The sequence below is a fragment of the Rhyacophila brunnea genome, unplaced genomic scaffold (genome assembly GCF_057557595.1).
Source record: "Rhyacophila brunnea isolate RB1 unplaced genomic scaffold, BYU_Rbru_1.0 scaffold_21, whole genome shotgun sequence".
Lineage (NCBI taxonomy): Eukaryota > Metazoa > Arthropoda > Insecta > Trichoptera > Rhyacophilidae > Rhyacophila > Rhyacophila brunnea.
The window spans coordinates 30,851,113-30,876,332 of NW_028232871.1; the positions used below are offsets into that span (position 1 = coordinate 30,851,113).

At 30.9% G+C, this 25,220-nt stretch overlaps 1 protein-coding gene across 1 annotated transcript in view; it reads left to right on the forward strand.

Annotated features, from left to right (window-relative positions):
• Positions 1-15,875, forward strand: part of LOC147070945 (uncharacterized) — a 56,036-nt gene extending 40,161 nt beyond the window's left edge. The window contains exons 8-9 of the mRNA XM_085949268.1: positions 73-307; positions 15,840-15,875. Coding sequence (XP_085805394.1) covers positions 73-307; positions 15,840-15,875 — 271 coding nt within the window. The remainder of the gene's footprint in view (positions 1-72; positions 308-15,839) is intronic.
• Positions 15,876-25,220: the final 9,345 nt, after the last annotated feature.

Genomic DNA, 25,220 nt, shown 5'->3' on the forward strand with positions numbered 1-25,220 from the left:
CTTATTATGTTAAAATGAGTGACACAACAATATAATATTATACAAATAAAACAAAGAAAGAAATATTTTCAGACCACAATCTGATCATGATGCGGTAGACGAACGCTCTTGGATATCATGGTCCGGACCGCCTGAGAGCGGAGATGCTGCCGTCACGGATATAAAACCCGAGATTCCAGGATTCATCTCCGATGTTAAGTCTTTCTTCAGCAACGGCCAATACTACGCAGTTGTCAGCCAGCAGTACCACCCTCAAAGCGACTCCAATAACTTGGATACTGTCATTGTCAGACTTGATTTTAACCAAGTAAGTTTACTGGACGCTAATTGGACCGTATTATGCAACAACGAACGAATCCACAAAAATCTACTTCTGAGATAAATGTCTTTAAGTTTTATGTGTTGGTAAACAATGTGGTATTAAGGGGGGACATGCTCGTCGAAGGTCAAAATTGAGTTTTTATTGTATTTTCAAACCATGATCCTGGACACTCCTTAAACGTTGTAGATAATCTATTTATATAATTTTAAAGCCTTATTATCTTTTATAGTTATTTTAAACATTTGATGACTGCATGAAGTATTTTTGTTACATAAAATAGTATTCTTTTAAACCTCTCGCTCTAATGTTTTAGAATATAGTCATATTTCGGTACGTAACTGTGCAGTGGTGTTAAGTTTTTTTACATTTATTATTTTTTAAACGCATTTATAAAACCATTAGCATAATTTATTACGAGATAATTTTTGTAAAATATTCACGATAAAATATTATATTGATAATCTCTGTGATCCCAAATTTGACAAGAATTAGGCATTTTATTACTCAAAAAATCGGCAAGATTAACACATTTGAAAATGATTCTAAAGATATTTATTATAAGCTATGTCTTTGACCATTCAAGTGTGATAAACATCTTATGAATAATGATTGCTTTATAATAATTATTGACCTAAGAATAAGGTAGTGTTTTTTTGAAATACGCCATTTCTTATGTCATTCCCCAGTGGTTAAGCTACAACATACGGCCGTAGCCATAAATTGACAAACTATAATTGAAGTAGGGAGTAAAATGATATTGACGCGCGTGTTTGAACATGTACCGTTTAAAAAAAAATAAAAAAAAATTCGGTTAGGTACATGTTCAAACACACGCGTTAACATAATTTTACTCCCTACTTTAATTATAGTTTGTCAATTTATGGCTACAGCCGTATGTTGTAGCTTAACCACTAGGAAATGACAAAAAAAATGGCGTATTTCAAAAAAACACTACCTTATTCTTAGGTCAATAATTATTATAAAGCAATCATTATTCATAAGATGTTTATCACACTTGAATGATCAAAGACATAGCTTATAATAAGTATCTTTAAAATCATCTTCAAATGTGTTAATCTTGCCGATTTTTTGAATAATAAAATGCCTAATTCTTGTCAAATTTGGGATCACAGAGATTATCAAAATAATTTTTTATCGTGAATATTTTACAAAAATTATCTCGTAATAAATTATGCTAATGGTTTTATAAATGCGTTTAAAAATTAATAAATGTAAAATATCTTAACACCACTGCACAGTTATGTACCGAAATATGACTATATTCGAAAACATTAGAGCGAGAGGTTTAAAATAATACTATTTTATGTAACAAAAATACTTCATGCAGACATCAAATGTTTAAAATAACTATAAAGGATAATAAGGCTTCAAAATTATATAAATAGATTATCTACAACGTTTAAGGAGTGTCCAGGATCGTGGTTTGAAAATACAATAATAACTCAATTTTGACCTTCGACGAGCATGTCCCCCCTTAATGAACAAATATTTTGGGAGTTCAAAAATGAGTGTTTCACAACCATAGTAAACCAAGTCCGTTCTGGTTATTTTTGAGTAATAAATTTGAGTATTTCTAATACTGTAAGGGTATGATTACAATTATAAAGTGATATTTTGAGTACATTTAAGTTATTATTTAAGAGAAATCATACCCTTAGTAAATTAATTGTAAGGGGAGCCTTTCAGCAATTGAGTCCTAGGTCTGAGATTGTGTATCGTTTGCCGTTATGTTATTTTCAATCCTTTTCTATGGTATGAAGGCAACGACACTAAACCAGGAGATGTCACAGAGTTGAGGCTTTTGAGATATAGCTGTATAGAAGCTTCCTTACATTTTCTTAGACTGGACTCAATAGACGCTCTGACTGAGAAGTTCTGCGAAGTATCAAAAGCAGAAAACTACAGTTGCTCGACAGCATTACGGGCAGACAAAAATAAAACATTTTCCAAATCTGGAGAAAGTTCAATGGTATACGTATCAGAGGACTACACTACATTTTGTGACTTATGAACGTCTGTTATTGGTACGAGTGTATCCTCACCAAACTGTTCCGGGTAGCATATCGTTACTGTACAGGCCAATTATTGTCGTAACCCTCAAATATCAAATTGTTCAGGAAGTGAAAAAACTGTGGGCATTGGATTTACTTATTATTTTTATTACAAATTGAGATTTTTTTTTTATTGACACACCACTGGCTTACGTTTAGAGGGTTACAGCATTTGGCTGACATATTTTTTGTCAAGTTAAAAGTGGCTTAAAAATAGTTTTGAATTATTTTGATATGAAATATTTTTTTTGGATTTTATGATACTTGGCTAGTTCATGTAAGAGTAAGTAATAAGTCCATTGCCATCAAAGTGTTGCTTCGGTAAAAAAGTAAGAGTTACGACAATTATTGGCTTGTACAGTGATGTGACGATATGATAAAACAAAGATTACTCGTTATTGGCCGCTTTTCGTTAAGGGACAATACGATAAGTAGATAAAAATGTATACAATTATTAAAATAAACAAAAAAAATAAGCTTAAAGCTTAAGCCTCTGAGACATACAAGTTAAGAGAATTCTAAATAAATAGCTTGAACTGAGCTGTTGGTTTCAAACATTCGTTTTTTCCTTGCTTGGCCTGGGCTAGGATAACTAACTTATCTTGCAGATATTTACCTCCCACGATAGCTACGCTAAGATATTTATGTTTTCGGGTTTTTCTGTTAAGTTATGTATATTCAATGAAAAAAGTTACATTCCTAAAACTCATGTTCGTTCAATCTTCAATAAAAAATAAAAATATAAAATACGCAGGCAAGTACAAAAGACGTATACTAAATATTATTATATTCTAAGTTACGAATATTACAAAGAACGTCTGAGAGCTCAACCACGGCTAGTTCATTTGAATAAACTTGAACTTTACTTAAGTGTGTAATAACATAAATTGAGTATACGTGTAGTATTAAATAGCTATTTTGTATAGTTGTGTGTAAAACGGTGGTAGGATTGTATGCGTGGCCTTTTCATAATTTATTTTGCCAATTAACGCCGCCTCCTTAGATTACGCCCGCGGATTTCACCACTGATATTAAGCGTAGGGTAGTTTAAGTCATCAGCTGTTTTTGTCAGGATTTCTTATTACCACGTTTGTCCAGTACAAATCTTGCAATCGATTTTTAACTAAGTTCTCGACTAGCTAGACATTTTAAACTTTAAGATTATATCAGAACACGATGACAATGCATTCTTTTAATAATTTTAGCCATCTTTAAGCAGAATTGAATTCTTTTTCAGTTAATTCTGTTTTGTATGGAAAGGTAGTTTGGAAAAAAATCCGATAAAATGCTTGCACTTTTGCGTAACGGCGTTCGGCGATTTTGAAAAAAGAATTAACTCGCTTTCTTGTTTTTTGTTTGTTTGTTTGTTTTTTACTTCATATTATCAAGTACAAGTTTTAAAAATCTCATATATGTTATTCAATTAATAAATGTTTGAAAATTTCTTATAATTGCTCTCTTTATTACGCATTTGATCGTTTTCTTTCAAGTTGATGGGATAATTCATCAAAAAATTTAAAAAAAAGTATTTATTAATGTATAGAATTGTCAAGTTTATAATATGATTCAACAGAGTTTAAAAACGTGGTATATAAAAAGTTATTTTTATATTGTTATTTTTGAGGAGTTAACACCTTAGCTCGAAAACTGGAGACTCCTTTTCTCAAAATCCTACAGTCATAATCTCCAAAGATTATTCGTATTCGTCATCTGGGTCGGTAGAAAAATGAATTTCTTCGTGGAATGATCTCCTAGAAACAGTGACAAAAACCCAATGGCCTACGAAATGCGAATGCTCGATTATGGGCGGTTTTTATTATGACGTCTTTACTTCATATTTTTTATTGACTGCAGACAAGGTTATGATTACAAATTTTCTAAAAAAATATTCATTATAATTAACAACCATTTAATTATTATAATATCTAAGTCCGTAAATAAACCTAATAAATACATATAATGTACACGATATGTAAAATTATACAGTAACATATTAACATTGGACTCATTCATTTTCTTTTTTAACTGTGTAAAGATTACAATATTTTTAAACAGGGAAAATAACATTTTTACTTTATATTTGAGTAGGTATATAATAATATACATACCCTGTCTCTAACTACAAAAAAACACCATTTCCATTATAAAACAATATTTGGACCAAAATTTAACATTCACTGATTATAATATTAAATTTAAAATTGAATACTATCAACCTACAGTGAAAAAGGACTCAAACGGAATAGTACAAATCTCAAATAAGTTAGCAAAGTTAGACTTGGAAATAGCCGTCAATATTATTTATCACTCATAATATGTACAATTACTAATTATATTGATTGAAATATCATGCTGGATGAAAGCTTTCCTATAATTTCAATGACTTGATCTGTCCATCGATTGTCCGTTCTTCGGGACGTCATGTGTCCAACCAATTTTCATTTTAAGTATTTAGCAAATTTATTATATCGCATTTTCTTATGCCCTTGCCACGATGTGTTAATTTTGAGTTTTTAGACTTCTATTTTACTAACATTTTATGTTTCGCACGTATTACTGCCTGGTTGGACACTTAACGTTTTAGGCACAATAAGAGGTCACTTTTGTTGACATTATTAAGGAGCTGCAAAATATTATTTTCAACATTACTTTAAAAAATAATGACAGTTTGAATCTGAACGCCCTCAGCTTGTTATTGCTCTGACGTTATTTGAGGATGACCCTTTCTTGCCGTGATTTATTATGCCCTGTGTAACAATTTTAGTTTTCACTAACAAACAACATAATTCATAAAGGACCTGCTCGCGAGCTAACAAGAAAGGTCATCGAATAAGTTAGACGTACATACTTATATATAACACACTACGTTATGTCATATATACACAACCGGCGTATAATATACTCACTGAATTGCGGCAGTTGGTGGCTTAGTAACTTTTGCACCCCTTTAACTTATGTAGTCGGTGATCCCTTAATTTTGTACGGCGTGGATGCATGAATAAGATCCTAATTAATTAAAACCTAGAAAGTTTAGCTAATGAGTCCATCATTAGCTAAACTTTCTGTCTGAAAACTTTCAAACTCATCGTAATTATTTCTTATAAACATATCGGGACCAATTATTATTTAATTATTTGAAAAAAAAATAATATTCAATTTCATGATCTTCTGTATATTCCACGGAACAGATTAATATTATTTAATGAGAAAATAGACATGCGATGCTATAGCTTGTGTCCAAAAAAAATTACGTATGTAGATAGCCGTATAGTATTGAGATCAAATTCATGTCTAAATAAAACGCTTAAAAATACGTATTAAAAACTACTAGAATGCAGAGCAAGACATAAGAAAATAGGTAGACAGTAGGGAATCCAATCCCGAGCCAAATATTTGATCCCGGGATTTCGGGATCACAATTTGACGATCCCGGGATTGGTAGTTAGTTAGTTGGTAGATAGTTAACATAATTTTTTTATATATACAAAAAACATTGATAAAATCGGTCAAAAATTAATAAAATAAATAATTTATACTACGAGTATTTAAGACATTTATTGTTAATATTGTGAACGTCCAATCTTGGGAATACATAGGTGTAATGGAGTAAATAATATTGTAATATAAATAATAATGTGAGAGTAAAACAGTTATATTTATTTATGAAAAGCTAACAAATACAAGTTCAATTAAAACAAAAAATAACATATTGTGTTGACAATTATTTCAAACTAGCATGAAGTGTTCATGAAATATCCGGTGATATTCTCTCTATGATCAATGGGTCTCTAGAATAGCATTTTCTGGTAGAAACGTCTAACTAAATGTTTCTTGATTTATTTATTATATTTCTCAAATTCATATCAAGAAAGTGCGATTGATTTTTGCCAATCTTTCTCATTTTTAATAATTTATGTGAAAAAATAAAATGAATTAGTAACACATGGGTAATAAATCAAACTTCATTCAAACTCAGTTTATTTCTATCGTAGTCAAGTATATGTTATTAAAAGTATTTTTTCTGTTATATTTTCGTTTTTATGTTATTTTCCATAAAAAATAATAAAAAAGCAATCCCGAAGTTTACCAATCCCGGGATTCATAGGTATTGAAAATAGTTCGGGATCCCGGGATCCCGGCATTGGAATCCCTAGTAGACATGTAAATTTGAAATAAAGTCATATCGTGTATATTTATTTATAATTCTGAATGATTCAAAAGTACGTGCCCATAAAGATGATGTTGTGTCTATCAAATATCAAACTTTACTGTCTACAATGCTCCATGAATCAATCCACTGGAGTATTTTGCATACAGAAGAGAAGTAAGTTTTATGATCTTATTTTAAGCGACTTGCGCATTAGCTTTTAACGTAGTTGGTCCCAGTTTCAAATACTGGGTCTGGCAAGTACACACATTGTTTTTTAGTTTGTGTGTGAGTATTAACCTAATAGGTTGAGCAAGTGGTTGACATCCATTTCTCGTAAAAACAAAATCTATTAATACAAATCTCTACTCTGTGGAGCCCCATGTGATCTTATTAGGATCGGACACGGTCGGGGAAAAAATATAGCCATCTCTTTCCGGTACGATGGTTTACGGTGAATTGAGATATGGCGAAATATAATACCTTCAATTTACATGACGTAACGTAAACGCAAGAAATACTGTCTTGAAATGAATGTATTCAAATATTATATCGACTGCGTGTTACGTTCGCGTGACAAACTTTAATATATTATTATAATACAATAATATAGACGTAAATATTGAAAAAATCACATATTCTTTAACTCCTGTTTAAGTAGATAAATCATACCTCATATAACCATACATAGAAGGTAACGCTCTGTCTATTTTTTTTGTTCCCTAGTATATTCAACATTGAAGATACTAACATACTGAATATACATAATATCTCATGCATATACACACTAGAAAAAATCATTTTGTAGAAGAAAAAATATGCGACACACGACGGAACTTGAACCTGTAGCTGCTGGATTTGCGTCAGTATGCTTTTCCAATTAAAATACGGACATCTTACTTAATTACGACAATTTTAACTAGTAGCTGTTACATGAAATGCTTGTCGAATTTCGTTATAATGAAGTATATTTTTTCCTACAAAATGATTTTTTCTAGTGTGTGTAGGTATATGCATGAAAAGTTTTCTTTATTTATATTCAGTATTTATATATAATGTTACATTCTGAAATATTGTGTCTTATTCGTTGAATAAACTACTACCACGATTTAAAGCGCAGGGATTTATACCTTCTTTTTTTCTCACTCTTGCGTCAATCTTGAACGATATATATATATATATACAAATCCAGTGATGCAACGTGGTTTCAAGAGCTTGCTCATGGTACATTTTAAAACGACTTTCAAGCAAGCTGATGATGATAATAAAAATACGAATAGTGAACGCTCACTTTTTAAAATCACAATTAAATCATATTACCTATTATATTACAACTGAATGTACACCATTGTAACATTTCAACGACTCAATTCCTATGGACCTATAGTGTGATCGATCAATATCGTATAGAAGACACTATGTGTCGCTCTAGAAATGCCATCAAGTGTATTATGCGAATGGTTCACAGGCATAGTATATACAAAATAAAAAATACTCAAAAATATCCAGAATGGACTTGGTCCACTATGCTTGTGAAACACTCGTGTATCTACTGAAAGCACCCTCTTGTTATAAGCAAACTATTTGGGTACGACAAAATATAAAATAAAACGGTGAAATTGTGTTATGTCAAACATACCTATGAATAATACAAACGTGCATGTTCTACCAAATAGAAGCGTGAAAAACTTACACGCACTGGCAATACGTTCCACAAACGACCAGAACTTTTTATCATGACAATTCACCCGAGGCGGAAAAGAATTGAACCCCTGCAGTTCATGTTGGGAAAAATATAAATGACAGAAATCTGTTTTACCTTTTGATTTATAATCTACTTTACAAAAATAATGTAATTATGTCAATCCTTACCTAAATACGTATATACATATCACTATGTACTTAAATTATAACAATGTGTATATTTTGGACTGTCACTGTGTATTTTTTTCTTATTTCATCTGTGTGTTAAGCTCATTTTCTTTCTATCAAGTATTAATTAAATTCTACCATGAGTGGTGAGAGAGATATAGCGGCAGGAGTAGTGAAACGATCTGCGGCTAAAGCGGTGCGCGCTCATATCCAATCGTGGTCGATTAATTAATCGGAGACGATGGTAACATTGCATCACGAGTAGATAAAATGGTTTTGTAGTGGTGGAGTGGTGAGGTGAAGAGCGCATGCTTAGATCACACCGTTGTCTATCTCGTATCAATAATAAAATCGAATCGAATTCGGTCAATATATCTGTTTAAATTTTATTATCATATTTCATGCAGTCGTCAGTAAAAGTTAAACATAATATATGAAAAAATTTTCTCATATTTGGTGGAAGATAATAATATCTGTATATTTAGTATAATATTTATATACCTAGTAACATTATTTGACAAGTTGTCTATTATTTTTGGATTTTTTCTTAAACGTAATAAGTGTGTTTATTTAAAAAAACAGTTGATCTTAAATATTACTTTTGTACAAATACCTGATCTTACATTATTATAAGTGCATTACTACAAGAAACTTTTACAGAAGATGGTATCACGAATAGAATAATAATTATATTTAGAAAGTTTATAATTTTATTATATTTACGGGTGAACGCAAATGTTAAATTTGGATACTGTTTCAATTTATTTTTTTAAATTTCGAACGTCTATTTAAAATTATAATGAGGCTGTGTCACTGTGTTTTGGATTTTTACCTCCTACAAGATAGAACTAATATATAAACCTATTATGTATTTTTTTGTGCTAAATATTTACAACAGTGACAAAGCCTCCTTACTAGCAGATTATTTAAAGCCTACATTTAAAAAAATATGTTTATTTATATCATTAACAGACTTTCTAAAGCGTCGATGCGAAACATATAAGATTGTTATGGTTGTCACAACATTTACCTTTAAATACGATGCGTCGTATATTCAGTGTAATGTATTTTGTACAGAATATCATTAAATCTACCGGAAAGTTATCGTAAGAGATGATAAAGTAGAAGACTTTTTACTATCAGTTTTTAAGCAAATAATTACAAGATAAAAAGAACTTTTTTTATACCACGTTTTTATATTTTCTGTTGAATCATACAAACTTGACAAATCTATGTATTAATAAAAACTTTTTATTGTACTTGATAGAAATACTGAATAAATGTTATGGAATACAGATATGTCATTTTGACATTTCATATTGATTTCCATAGTAACGCACGTATATAATATTAATAATTTAGTTGCTAGGACCCACTTAGCAACCAATAATAGTGAGTAGTAAATATTACTTTTAACGATTTTTTTCCGAAACATACAAATCAGAATTAACTGAAAATAAATTCAATTCTGCTTAAAGATGGCCAAAAGTATTAAAAGAATGCATTGTCGTCGTGTTCTGATATATTCTAAAAGTTTGAAATGTCTTGCTAGTCGGGAAGTTAGTTAAAAATCTTGGACAAACAAGAAAAAAATTGTACTGTACAAGAAAATATCTGTGCCGGACAAATAAGAATACTAGCTAATAAAAACGTGGTAAAATTACATCATTTTAAAAAAATATTCTATTATTGTTCTTTGTTCGTGTTAAAATTAAATTTATAAACGCCATTTTTTGTGACGATTTTTGTTGACGTTAGTGTAAACCCGTACTTTAATAGTAATATGATATAATTATTATTATTATCTTCATACGTCCCGTATGAAAGACAATTACCTACATATGCACGACAGCCTAGCTACTTCCAAAAGTCATTCTTGGCCACTGATAATAATATTATTTCAATTTGTTTAATGTACAATAAATTATATATAAACATAAAAAATACTGCATAAAAACGGAATATGGCAAACTCGGAGAGCGGGCAACACAAAAAGAGAAAGACGACCACTTCAAAGGATCTGACAGCTGTGAGTGGTGACGTCATTTTTCGCGCCAGATTTCAAAGAAATCGCTCGTTCAAAGGACTTCACACGGTCTGCGATCTTCAATAATAATGGTAGTATGTACTTGCACATAGAAAATGAAGTGGATTTTTTTTTCATGAAGAATATCGCGTCATATAATTAAAAAAAAAAATTATATAGCATACTATTTGAATGGTGTCCGCTACAATGAGTTTGTTTATAGTATATTGTATTTTGAAACTATAAAACGCATGTATATTTCTAAATATTTATTATTTTTCATAATTTATCTATTTCTATACTACAGAGATATAGTTCGTCGTAGGGTTAGTCTCCCAGCAATGTAATACTTGTTTTACTATTGTACGCATTATTCATATAATAAAATTATATATGCAAGTAACTTTAAACGAGTGACTCATGACTGAGGATTGTGACCACTCTAAAATTCAGTCACCTTCTGAATGACCAAGTTTTCCGCCTCTCTCATTCATCAGCTTTTCTCAGAGAAGAGTGAAGACTATCCCCAGTAAGTTCCTTCACTCGGTCACTCCAGCCCGCGCTGAATAATATTTAAAAAAAACTGCAGAATGCAGCCCGGATACATTCTTAAGAGACGTTACTTTATCTGGATTCTTTAGGTGATTGCTTGGTTATTTTTTTGTTTATTATAGAGGTTAGATTTGTTGTGTTAAGAAAATTTGTAGCTTCATCCCTACTGTCAACATGAAGATCTCTTTACTAAGATCATTTGATGGTCTTGTATTAGATTTTGTTATTTACTTATTATTAAATTCAGTCAAAGCACACCTGGGTCCATGGTGACTTAAGTCTTGGTTGACTGCTCTTGAGATATTCATAAAAAAAGAGTCCTAAATATTCTTCTTCTTTCACTTTGTCACGACCCAGCGTTGGGGCATAGGCCAAGCACAAGCTCGCGCCACTTCTTTCGGTCCATCGCCAACTCTTACGCCTTCCACAATTCGATACCTGCAGCGCGTAGATGGTTTTTGTAGGACCGCTGTAGAGTGAGGGAGGGTCGGCCACGACGACGGAACTCTTGAGGCTGTGCTACAAGGGTACGAAGTGTCGCAAACGGAGTCCTAAATATACTAATGATTTACATCAAACATAATATGTTTCCGTGATATGTATGCCTGATTACGACCGGGTGTGGTGCGAGACGTGTATGATTTTATGGGCCCAATAACGTCAATGCTTGATTCACCATGTGCTCCATTAAAGAAACGCAAAGCATTTGGCTCCAACGTCACATTTTGAAGGTATCAATAATTATTATCTTCCCTTCTCTTATCCATAATATGAATTCGATTAATTAAAAATCCGTAATTAATTTTTAAGATACTCTAAAACATTGTGTTTAAAATAAATGAGTCAAATTATACTGCTATATTAAATCGTCCAAAACATTTAAAAGGTAAACGTTACACTAATTACATCTCGTTTATTTAGAAGCCTATTTTTAAAATGCTTTCAAAAAGAACCTCCGCATGCATGTTAAAAAAATGTGAAAACCGGCATTAAAAATGAAAGGCCATAGCGAATTAGTTAATCTCAAAAATGCGTCCAGGTTTTCCGCTTTCTCTTTTATGAATAAACTTTTCTTAAGAGGAAAAGAAGAAAAAAAACTCCTCCTTAATACAGGATGGACTGAAAAAGCTGCCCGCGTTAAATTGTAAATGTGGAAGGGCACACCGTGAAATAATCTCATTAAAGCTGCCCGAAACCACCCTCCCCCCTCATTCCCAAGCGTCTTTTTGTGATGCAGCCGGCTTGCGAAATTGCCGCGAAAGCGATGAATGGAAGGCTATTTTTTAAATATGTTTAGGTGCCCCAGGGTTTGAATAACGTTCCTTAAATCAAATTTTTGATAAAGCCCCTTTCTAGAGTATTTTTTACGCCAGCTATTCCTCGGGCATGGTGCACAGACCTTGCCAGCGATTTTTGATTATTTTAATCAAAAAATATTTCGTCATTGCGGGCTTAGATCATTCAATACTCCACTAAATAAGAGCGTTTTTATATTTGTTATTTTAATTTTATTAAAAATAGTAAATTAAGAGTTTAAAATTATTTTTGATTTGGTATATTTTTGATAGAAACTGTGAGGTAGACACTAGGTTTTTTTTGTGATTTTGAATCAAGGTATTTAATATTTAAAATAGGTTTTATAACGAATGCTACATTCTTAAGTGTTGTAACTTATTTATTTAATAAAAAACTATAAATCAACTATAATTTATATAATGATAGTAGGTATATAAATTGTATATATTGCTGAATTTTGTTTACTATCACAACCAGATGGCATTGTAGATACGTACAGTAAACATGTATTGATTTTATAGCCACCGGCTGTGAAATATTGCCTCGTTTTATCTGGCGTAGAGCTTTTAGCTCCGTAGCGTCGTAGACCGTCTACGGTTTGGCACAGATCGAATGCTACGAGAGGCACTTTACTCCGCTTCGGAGGCAGCTGTGCCAGTTCAACAACCCTCCGCGCAACTTCCGGCGGTGAAATGTCATTTTCTCATTTTGATGGTGAGGCGTCGCGGCGTTTCCGGCCGATAATCAATCGTCGAGAGCCTTTTTGTGTAATTCTAGTCAATTTGAAAAATCAGCCCGTTTTAATAAGTGAGTGTCTCTTCGGTAATGTCAACTTAGTTGTCGCTTATTTTTATGAAATTTCAGTATTATCTTCAATTGCTCTTTTTAAAGGTTTTATGTACCTTAATACGACTGGTTTATGTCAATAACTTGGTAAGTTTTAATACGTTTTAACATAAAACGTAATGTTTTAATGTTTTCGCTAATATACGTCGCTAAGCACTAGGTAGTGATTTCCAAAAATGTGTATATCTTTTAAAGAAAAGAAATAAACATAGCGAAACAAATAATGTATATCACTAGTTAGACTAAAAATTCCCCTGATAGTACATAAAGCTGGTAGAACCCCAAGGATTGGCGATGGAGAAAACAGGTCTCCATAATGGCATTCTGCCAGTCATTTTATGTTGTATTTTGTAAACTACTCACTTATCCAATAAACCAAATGAATTCAAAAATATGTATTTTTGTAATTTAGCTCAGAACCACCCCTGCTGATAAACTACATAAGCTCTTCCGCTCATTTCACACGCACATACGTGTATACTGATAATATGCTCAAAATAAATTTAAAAAAAGGATGGTTGCCCTTTTCGCAGTGGACTGTAATATGCGGATGCTGATGGATTACGGATCTAGGGGAGGGGTTTAAACAGGATGCCAGACAGTAAACTTTTATTTTGGGAGGGCTTGCGCGCGCTGGAGCTGGTTCGGCGTACACTTAATTACACACTGGTAAACCGACAGTTCGGAATGTCACTCTCAAGATTTTACTTGGGTTTTGAGATAAATGATGATGGACAAGTTTAGGATGGATGATAGACGCAACGCGCGATGCGTTTTAGATTATTCACTATGTGGTTAATGTGGCCTCGTTTGTATCGTATCAGATAGAGTTTTAGCTTAAACAAGCCTAGGTGCGTCGGCTGTCTTAAAGTAGCTAATTGTAACTTTCATCACGTTCGATCATGCTCCGTGACTGGTATTCACCTGGTCTTGTGACAATAATTGGGGGATTTGATGGTGTTGAAGAAAGGGTGAATGCGACAATAATTGGCCTAACCAAAGAAGAAACCTACGAAGCATTTTAGTCGTCCACAAAGTGGAGGTTACAATTAAAAAAAAAAAAAAAAAAACACCTTGTATAATCAGTGTGTCAAAAAGAGGTATATATATATTTATTGAGAGCGTACATTGATCAAAGTTGATAATACATTGTTTTTGTTTCGATGGCTAGATACTGTCACCAGATGAAAATAAAAGTGCGTACTATACAATTTAAATTTTACTTAGTTGAAAACACTGTAAACAGTTAATTGTTTAAATATAAAGAATATCTAAAATTAACGTCAACTTGCTTTCTATTTTTACCATAATGATCCATCCTTGCAACTCAGGAGATTGAGATATTTTGTCTGTTTAGTTTGTAGAAGTGAGACCGGATATACTAGATACCTACATACTTTATACTTACAACTGTGTAATCTTTCTAAAGTTTAACAATTAGCTTGCCGCATAAACGGGTTTTTACTTCACAAATATTAATTATCCGTATTATTCTATTTTCTGACATGTGTCTATCCTCCCGGTGAATAAATTAAATCACTCAACCTTTTCAAACAGTTCCTGGTAAAGGTGGTAATAATATATAATATAAAAGAGGAAAACTATTCAAATAAAAAGCTATCTTTTTTGTTAAAAAAAGAATAGTAAAGAAAATTAATAAACTGTGATACAGCTTCCAATGTATATTATTACAAGCATATTGAAATCCCGGCCATATCGTAAACCTATCAACGATGTTTCGCAAAAAACACCTTAAGGTCACCGGGTTTTTCTCCCATTTCAGAACCAATATCAATTCAAACCTTGGCAAAACACTCGCGTCGCAAAAAATAGTGAGAAACGATTGGATGAATATTATTTATACGTTGTATATTTCATTTGGAGACGCAGCTTTTTATTACGTATATGTGACATTCCGAAATTTATGTCAGCCTTTACGATCCCTTGGGATATTTTTATATCAATTGGTTATGTGATGACGGTCATTCAATTTATATGTCTTGCCCTTATCAACACCTTTATTGTATTTTGCCTATGGCTTTGGTGTTCTAATATTTCGGGTGTATTTCTTAAATTATACCATTTACCTTTTTAACGTCAGACGAATTTGATTGAGTAGACAATCGTATGACAGCTATTATTGGAATTTTTTTAACGCAAAATGGTTTTTAAAAAAATGTAAAAAAAAAACACAATATTTCATGAAAAAATATCATAGTAAGATTCATAAATAGATCAAGCTGATAGTTTAAAACACAAGACAATAATAAAAGACCTGAGCTCGAATCGCACTTACTCCAAACTCTTTTCTAGTATTTTTTTAATGTGTATTAAAAATGTATATATAATTATATTATATGACAACACAAACATCGACCCTCACTACACTGGGTCATAATCGAGCATATCACGAAACAAAACATTTGGATATGAAGCATCAGCAGTTGTTTACGCCTGGGAATGTCTCAGGAGCAGATACCCAAGTCTTGGGTCACAGTTTCAAGTGAGCTTTGAGTTTATTGAAAGACGACTTATAGGAGAGAAAGGCACGGAGACTTAATATAAATAAATGAATCTAATGATATATAAAATACAAAAAAAGCTTAAACAATACGGACAAAGAAACTCTGTAAAGAGATCTTCACGTCTGCAAGAAGACGTGGCATTTTTATTTAATTCAATATAATTTGCCTTTGTGACGATCAGGACCCTGACGGCCCGATGGGCCCAACAGCTTGTTGAACCGACTAAAGCATCTCTTCCTCTCGGAGCACAGTGTCGGATATTCTCAGATGTGGTTTGCTCCTGAAGTTCTCTGCCACATGGATATGTTGGCCGGCTAACAAGTCCAAACTCATAAGGTTTGGCAGCGAATCCACCATTATTTACCGTGAATAGTGATGGATTGACTTTATATCACGTGACCTGGGATGTCTGTAGCGGTCTATACAAAACGATATGCACAAATGCGTAAGCCTAAAATTTTTGCGAATAATATATTATTATTAAAATAAATATTAATTAAATAATTTTAAATAATAACTTATATAGCATTCAATCACGTAAATAAATAATTTTTTTTAAACAAAAAATTATTTTGAATAAACTATTGATTCTGATCTCCGCAGCTTACCTCGTTCTAAAAGTCACATTTCACCACTGATACACGCGGATAAAAATATTTACAGAATCATAACCAAGAAAAATATAAAACAGTAAAAATAAAGTTTTCAACTTTGAAACTAATAACCTCAAACAAACGTTTCTCTCTTTATAAACTAGTATATCTAATACTAGACTAGTTGGTAATTTAATATTATTAATTTGTCCCCACATATCATTCCGTTTCTCTTGTTATCATTTGCGGTTTTTCATCTAGCTTTCAACTATTTCGCCGACTAATACATGCGTCTGATGTAGAGACATTTTCATTTGACGTTACTGCGACATATCATTAAATGTCTAACCATACACATGATAAGAGCGAGAGAGACTCGTAGTTCATATAAATGCCTTGACATCGCTTTTAATAATAAATTACGTACTACATGAATTTAAGCAAGTATGCTACATTATAATGACTATATACTACCACGTTATAATGCATCAGTATGATATACATTATTATGGTGATAAACTAAGTAGGTATATAAGAACAATAATAATTATACATACAAAAAATACGACGTCCAATGGGACTTGAACCTGTAACCACTGGATTTGCTTCAATGTGCTTCACCAGCATCCTTTTATTTTATTTTGAGTAATATTATATCAATTCACCACAATTTGACTAATTACATTTACAAAAATCGCTGTGTGTACTTATGTACGCGCGTTAGAAGTTATACTTCTTTGGCGTAACAAAACAAAAACAAAACTTGTGACAGACAAGATTATCTTGTTAAATTACACACTCAAGAAAAGGGACCGCTTATTGGAACACCGTTGGTTTATTTCTATACATTTTAACTTATATTACTTACTGACGTTTAATCGTTGTAATATAATAAATTAGCTCCCTAGGCAACGGAACAATTCTAAACTATAATAGTATACTGTATAATCGTCACGATTGCAGTATCATACTGTGGCGTAAAGGTAGTGCGTTCGGCTGATAACCAAACAATCGGTGGTTCGAATCCAATCGAGTGCGTTTTTTTCGTGTGAAAAAATAAATTATGTGTTACATGTCACACGTCAAAAATACACTCTGATCTGACTTCCTAAATGCGCCAAAAGAAGTATAACTTCAATAAATGGTATTATTTTACTGTCATTAAATAAAATTAAATAATCATATGAAAAGGAATCCGGGAAAGCATATGTATATGTAGGTATATTCTGAAATGGACCGGATAAATTATTATCATTTCTTATAAAACTTAATTCGAATCCCCTTTCTGAGAACAAACAGGACAAAAGTATGTTCCACGAAAGTATTTTTTTTATAAACCAATCATGAATATTCAACGGAAATTCTCCTTGGAAGTCGCCTTATAAATAAATTTAATAATATTGAAATTGGAATTCGGGAATTTAATAATATAGGATAGATGAATCAAACTTTGTTTTGGCTGTCTTAATAATAATATTATATACTTGTACGAAAGGGATTTCGTAAAAAGATTTGGAAAGTTTTTCACTCGTTGTAGATCGTGCAAGAAAGAAATACATTTATAAAACTCAATATATAAGGTAAATTATTCACATAGCAGAGGCACATAGCGGTAAAATAAGAAGTACGCAATTTAAAACGATTTATTCATAATTAAAATTTTAAAATGTTTAAATTGGGTATTCAATATGTGTAAAAAATGTGTAAAACCGAAACTAGTTCTCAGTGAATAATGTTGTTGGTGCATTTTAGTATAAAATGAAATGAAGTGAAATGAAATGCTTATAATTATTTATTGAATATGTGAAACAAAATTAAATTAAATTAGATATTTTAATTAGCTTTTCTGGGAATTTACCAAATTATATTACAAAATTTAATTGATAGATGGCGTCCAGGTGTAACCTCAAATTTTCAAACAAACTCTGAAATGATAAAAGGCGTTTATATTGCTTTGCATATATAAATGACACATTGCACTGGAACTTCCATCAGCATATTTTATCTCCAAAGCACGGAATGCTCCAACTTAAATAATTAAAATACTTTTAATTGAAATCTTCATATTATAAGAAAATTATTAATAAAAAATATTAGCTAAGTACTTTTATAAAATTATGGTCGATAATTAAGTCTAAATGAGATTATTAACAAAATAATTTATTTATTTCTAATAATGGTAGCAACCAACGGCTATTATTTTTATGTTTTTTTTTCCTTTTATTGTACATATTATATTATAATATTATCAAAGACGAAGAAGTTTTAGCCAAATAATTTAAACTAGTCAAATACAACTTTGAAATTGATGATATAGTCACATAATAATATATATATTAACATTTTTTTACGGGAAACGGGTGTTATTATATATATATATATATATATAAACAGGCACTTATTCAACCTAATAGGTCGATACTCTGGGTCTAAACAATCGAAAAATAAATAACATATGAATTTTCCAGACCTGAGATTCAAACACAGAACCAAACGTTATAATCCTGATACGTAACCACTTGAACATCATGGCATAAATATATATATTATGAAAAGTTGGCTTGCACGTAAACACAGAGTTTTAAGAGAAATTACATGATAAATTGAATTGCCTTACATAGTTTAATTAAATTTAAAAGGTAAATCAAAATGTTAAAATAGTGATTAATTGGCACACGATCTTTTGCAATGTTAAATTATATCTGTAAATTTATAAGTATAAAATGACCGCATCTAGAATATTTTCGTGTATCTGTGAACTCTATGATATCTGATTTACAGTGTTTTTTTGTGTCTGGTATATATTATTATCACATAAGAACTTTTCACAGTGCACATCGAGAACATAAAATTAGAGGGAACGTTGGCCTTAAAGCTGTAAAAACCTGATATCACAATTGAATTGGAGAGACAGACTTTATGTTTTATACATGAAATATGATGACACACTTAAATTTAAGATGCTACGGCAGAAATAATTTGTAAGGAATAAATTTATAAATCGTTATATTGAAGGAAAACTTTAGTTCTTTATGTGCTTTTAAGTTCTAAGAACTATCGCAATTCTGTGGAAAAAGGTATAATGTCTCATTTAGTATTTTGAAGTAGGTATTGTTTAGTTTTGGGATTTTTCTAGAGGGTGATATAATAATAATTTATAATAATTTTACACATAATAATAATATTTTTTAATAGAGAGACGACAGAAAAATAATATGTAAATTATATTTAATTATTTTATTATGAAATGTAGGTATATAATATTTCGTTTTTAAGACTGATATAAAGCCAAATAATGAAATGTGGTCGAAATGGAAAAGTACTATAATAGCGACAGTGTAAAATTGTCAACATTGTCAAATAATTCATACGTATGCAGTTCACCGTGAGCTGTTATATCGGAAATAGATGGCCGTACAGTATTGAAATCTTCATGTATAAATAAAACACTTCTAAAATAATATATAATAAAACCCAGCGGAATACTAGTAAAACACAGAAGAAAATACGTAGGTAAGTAAATTAGAAACAATTATACCATATAATATATTTATTTAAAATTCTAAATAATTCAAAAGTAGGTGCTCATAAGTACAAAGTCGCAACTATCAATATTAACTTACTGTTTTATTTAATCTTATAAAATATGAACATTTTTTATCTTAATTCTATACAGCCATCTCTTTCTGGTAATAGAGCTCACCGTAAACTACATGTAACCACATAAACATACTGGGTATGAATTAATAAATATATCGAGAACTCGCCGAGAACTAATTCTGGAGCCCTCGGATTAGAATCAAGTACCTACACTAACTATTAGAATAAAAGAGTATCCATTGAAAATAAATAACTTTAAAAAACCTCAGAAATATATCTATTAGAAGAAAGACCGAGTGGAATTTGAACCAATGTTTTTCATTATAATAACGTGCATTCCCACTACATTATTAGCGCTATAGCCGTAATAAAATAATGGTGTAGGTTTTCAGTTGATTACCTACTTCGATACTGTAATATCAAATACAATATACCTAATGCAAAAAACTGAGTGATATTTGAAAGTAACATTACACGTTATGGTCTGAGTAGACTCTATGTACGATGTAAAGCTTTTATGTATTTTTTTCTAATATATAATATTTTTTTTTGTTTTCAGCATATAAGTACGGTAGTACAGAGGATTCCGAGCTTTGGGACCCGAGCTTTGGAGGTTTGGGAGACAAAACAAGGCACTCACCTTGTGATTGGAAACTCATACGATTCTTTGAGACACGTCAAAGTCGGCGATTCGTATATATTTAGGTTTAATGGAAATACAGGCACGGTGAGTCAAGCTTTCTACTACTACTTTCTTCTTTGTCCAAGTTAGCTTTCACTTTTTAAAAAAATATGTACAAGCTTTTACTCGTAAGTTGATTCGAAACACAAAAACCTTTTGGTAAAATTAACGCAATTTTTGAAGCGCTTTAAATGTATGGATACTAGCTAATTGTATTGTAATTAGGTAAGACGCAGGTGGCTCAATTGGTAGAACACATTGCTTCGAATCCCGCCCGGCGTCGTATTTTTTTCAAAGATGTTTTCAAATAAATTATGTAGATATTATATTCAATAGAGAAAAGATTCTTAAAATTATGTTTACTCCTAAGTTGGGTATATGGACCTTCACAGACTGGAAGTTATATTGAATGAATAACAAATGGTTAATTAAAATATTTTTTGAGACATGGATATTAGCATTACATCCATTACGCATAATCTATTAGATTCTTGGACTTAACATACGTCAAAAAATAGAACATCCATTTTTACCCCGTTGTTGAATAGAATCCGTGACCTATGGCTTTTAAAATAGCTTTAGTATTCATAAAAAAATCATAAAAGGCTCTAAAGGTTTTCCAGTGCTGCTAATAATTTTCTCTACAAGGCTAGCTTTAATAAATATTTTTACTACTATTATTTTCACCCTAAAATTCAGTCTTATCTTCTGAGCAACCAAGAATTTCCAACCCTCTCGGTTTTCTGCTTTTTTCGAGGTATAATGAAGACTATCCCCAGTAAGCTCATTCATTCGGGTATAGCATGCCAAAGTTCTACCTCTCTATCAGTCACTCCAGATTATCCGGTCCACGCCGAATAATATGTCCAAAAAACTTCAGAATGCATCTTAAACAAATTGTTGGAAACTGTTTCCTTATCTGGTGTATCTTGATGATTCACTATTTAGTCTTGTGCTCTGTCCAATAAATATGAAGCATCCGGCGCCAATACACAATTTTGAAGGAATCAAATTTCCCTCAGAGTCCATGATGATTATGTATGGAAAATACAAGTGTTTGTACATGAATTAATAGTATTTCACTGATTCTTTGAAGAAATATCTTTTATGCTTTATTAATTTTAAGTATGTATATCTATTGTTTTAAAAAACAACCATCTTGCATGCGATATGCATTATTAACTACGTATATGGAACAATTGCTGCATCTACTATTGACAATTAATACAAAAATAAATCGATTTTAAATTCACTAATATATTTCTTTTAATCAATGAAGTTTTTGATAAAGTCATGTCAAGAATATTATTAAATAAATATTGCAAAACTCTTAGTGGATGTTTTCGAAAAAATACTTTTGAATACCGCAGTAGAAACAAAAGTCTTATTAAAAAAATCCGTAAAGTATTCGACAACAATATTTTCATAGGAATTTGGTAGATCCTAAAAATAATTACAAAGCAAAGTCCGGAATTTTCAGCTGAAATCAAATTCCCGGAAGATTACGAGAAAATATGTACAGTTCACGGATACCTAATTCCATTCAAGCGCATAGCCGTGGATATTTAAGAAAGATACGAAAATATCCAAATGTTAATTTTATAAATTAAATCATTTTTTTTTTGTAATGTTTCTAACCAGCGCCTCATCAAGCGATTGTTATAACCTCTCGACTTAAAAAACGGTAAAGTCGTTATTATTTTTTAAATAAATAAAATACTATTATAAAATACTATAAACAAATATTTCTGGATAGATATGATTTTTCGGAGTATATCATTCTTTCTCGAAAATACATAACATTGAAAAGCCTTGAAAAAATTATATGAGAGACCTTGGACTTGGATGTTAACACATTTTCACCTGCTAAATGAGTACCCTAGCCAGTCACTTAAGCTATTAGAATTAAAACAGTGCTGGTATTATCTTAAAGATGATATTCATCTCTTTGTGGAATTTTAAACACTATCTTGCAGTAGACATAATTCACACGGAAGGCATTTGAACTCAGTAGTTAAAACACTCACCAAACAATTATACGATATGTGTTCAAATCTCACTTCTAGTGGAACAATTTAATCTTGAAAAACGAAGATTGTAACTAATAAATACATATCATAAATTTAACTATTGTTACCGTTATTATTTCCGAATGATCTAACATGAAACCTATCATATCGTTTTCTTTCGCTTGACGCAGTCTAACTATGTCATATTATTTTCTAACTATTAAATTTCACGCTTATGTGGTATGTTTATTGTAAATTTTTTGTTAATTTGTACATAATAATAACACATATTATTAATAACTATAATTTTTATGAGTTGGCATATTATTTTTATTTAAAATTATGTCTGTACCCGAGACTTTTTCTCAAATCTTTTAAAAATAATTATTCTGAGTATTTGTTGTTATTAGACTCAAATTCATGATTCTCATCAAAGATATTATTAATATGATAATTTAGGTGAATATTTGCGTTTAAGTATTTTTTAGTAAAGTTTTGGACTATTCAATTATTTTAAACTAACAATGCAAATAAAACAACATTAAACTTGATATTATAAAACAATACATTTCTCAATAAAAAAAAAGATTTGATCGCCAATATAATATCGTCTATAATTATGATTACACAATGGTTACAAAGCTCGCTTTATTTTCGAATAATTTCCTCGATTCTACATTATTTCATCGTATGGACATTAATCTACTGAATATTCATGATTGCAACCCCAAAATCATTTTAGCGTACGATTATTATCGGAAAATATGATTGCTTGAGTAAATTACTTTGACAATGGTACTATTCCAGAGTGAATGAATCAATATTGACATATGGACAAACGGTTATTTAACATTCGTATTAATTGTCAATAATGACAATATTATACAAATTGCACACGAATTATTAATAATTGCCAATATTCGGTAAATTCGAATACCAACATCCTAGATTAATATAAAATTACTTTAGATACGAGTTATTACGAATTAAATGATTTTTTCTAAATAACCCTATTCTAACGAACAATAATAATTTTACAACATTCTGGTATTATAACACACAATAATCTACGCAAATTGTTGCTTTGAGTAAAGAATCTAAATTTGTGTAAAAACTGGACATCATCGGATTGGATTACTTTTATAAGTAACATTAAATAGAGACTACCTTTTGAAACGTTATTATTTAAATGTTGCATTTCGAAAAAAAACCTATGTACTCATATTTTGAAAAATAAAAATAGTAAATACGTAAAGCGGTACGGCTGCAATGTCAAACTTGACACACAGGTTATTTTGGTCAAACAGGCAGAAATTATATTACTAGATATAAGGAACAAATTTAATACATTCACGGAAAACATATAAAATTTATAACAATTTGCCAGATACATCTTAGAAAATAATGTAAATAGTGTAGATCTAACTCATGTTGTGTATCTATCTACTATATGTGATAACGGTTATCGATTTAACCTTATTGAGAAAGTTGAGATAAATAAATACATTATAAAAAGTTTAGTTCCACAATTTTATTAATGTATAAAAATGTTAACCCATTAATTTGCCTTCCCTTCAAATTGTTTTAATACTAAAAAATATAAATTGAATTTTATAAATAATAAAATTGTGTAAAAAATATGAAAACTATGCCATAGTTGTAAACGAGGCGTAACGCAAATATTAAGATTATTTGAACATTAACCCGTGTTGTCTGAATTTTTAGGGTTACCTATCGTAGACTGTTATAACCATGGGTTTATAACCCGACACAGCTGTCAATATAACTCAAATATTGTAAAACTAATACGATTATATTTTATTTAAATGTGTTAAATATTTTTTTTAACTTTACATTGTACTAGTTAACACTTTGTTGTATTCTTATTTTTATTTTGACCTTTTTCGATCTTAATAGGATCATAATATGGCTTTCCACATTAAGGAGATTTGTATTAACAGATTTTTATTTTTACGAGAAATGGATGTAAGCCAATTAGCTCAACTTATTAGGTCCATACTCTGACTTCAATCACAAACTGAAAAACAATGCGTATTTGCCTGATCCAGGATTCGATTCTGAGACACATGACACTATAAACCAACGCGTAAGCATCTCGGCCATCGTAGGCCGTATTTAGTTGTCTTATTTTTACTATTTAAAAAATATTATTTATTAATTACACTTGTTTCCATCTGTAGCTAAATAGTTAGTTTAGTTGTATAAAATTTCTTCGGCGTGCGATGCATCAGATTGTTTTTATCATATTAGAAAGATATGGTTGATATTATGTGGTTTAATTGAATAAGGAAAAAAATTAAATGAATTACATTAAGTAGATTAATTGCGGGCACTAGGTAGTTGCTGAGTAATATACGAGTATTATCTACAAAAACATATTATATTTCGATATATGATGTCAACTTAGTGTTAAAGCAAAAGTCTCGTTTGATATAACATAAACAAAACATGTTAACCAATTCTGTATTTTCTATTCCAGTTTGATTTCCTGCAATCGATCGCCACCGACGACTGTCGCCTAATCTGCAGTGCAATAGTGGACCATAATCACAACTTCCTAATGTTGGCCCAAGAAGGACTTGCGCCACTATTGATCATGTCATATGACGCGTCGAGCGACAAATATATGTCGTATCAAAAGTTTGGTTACGGAGCTG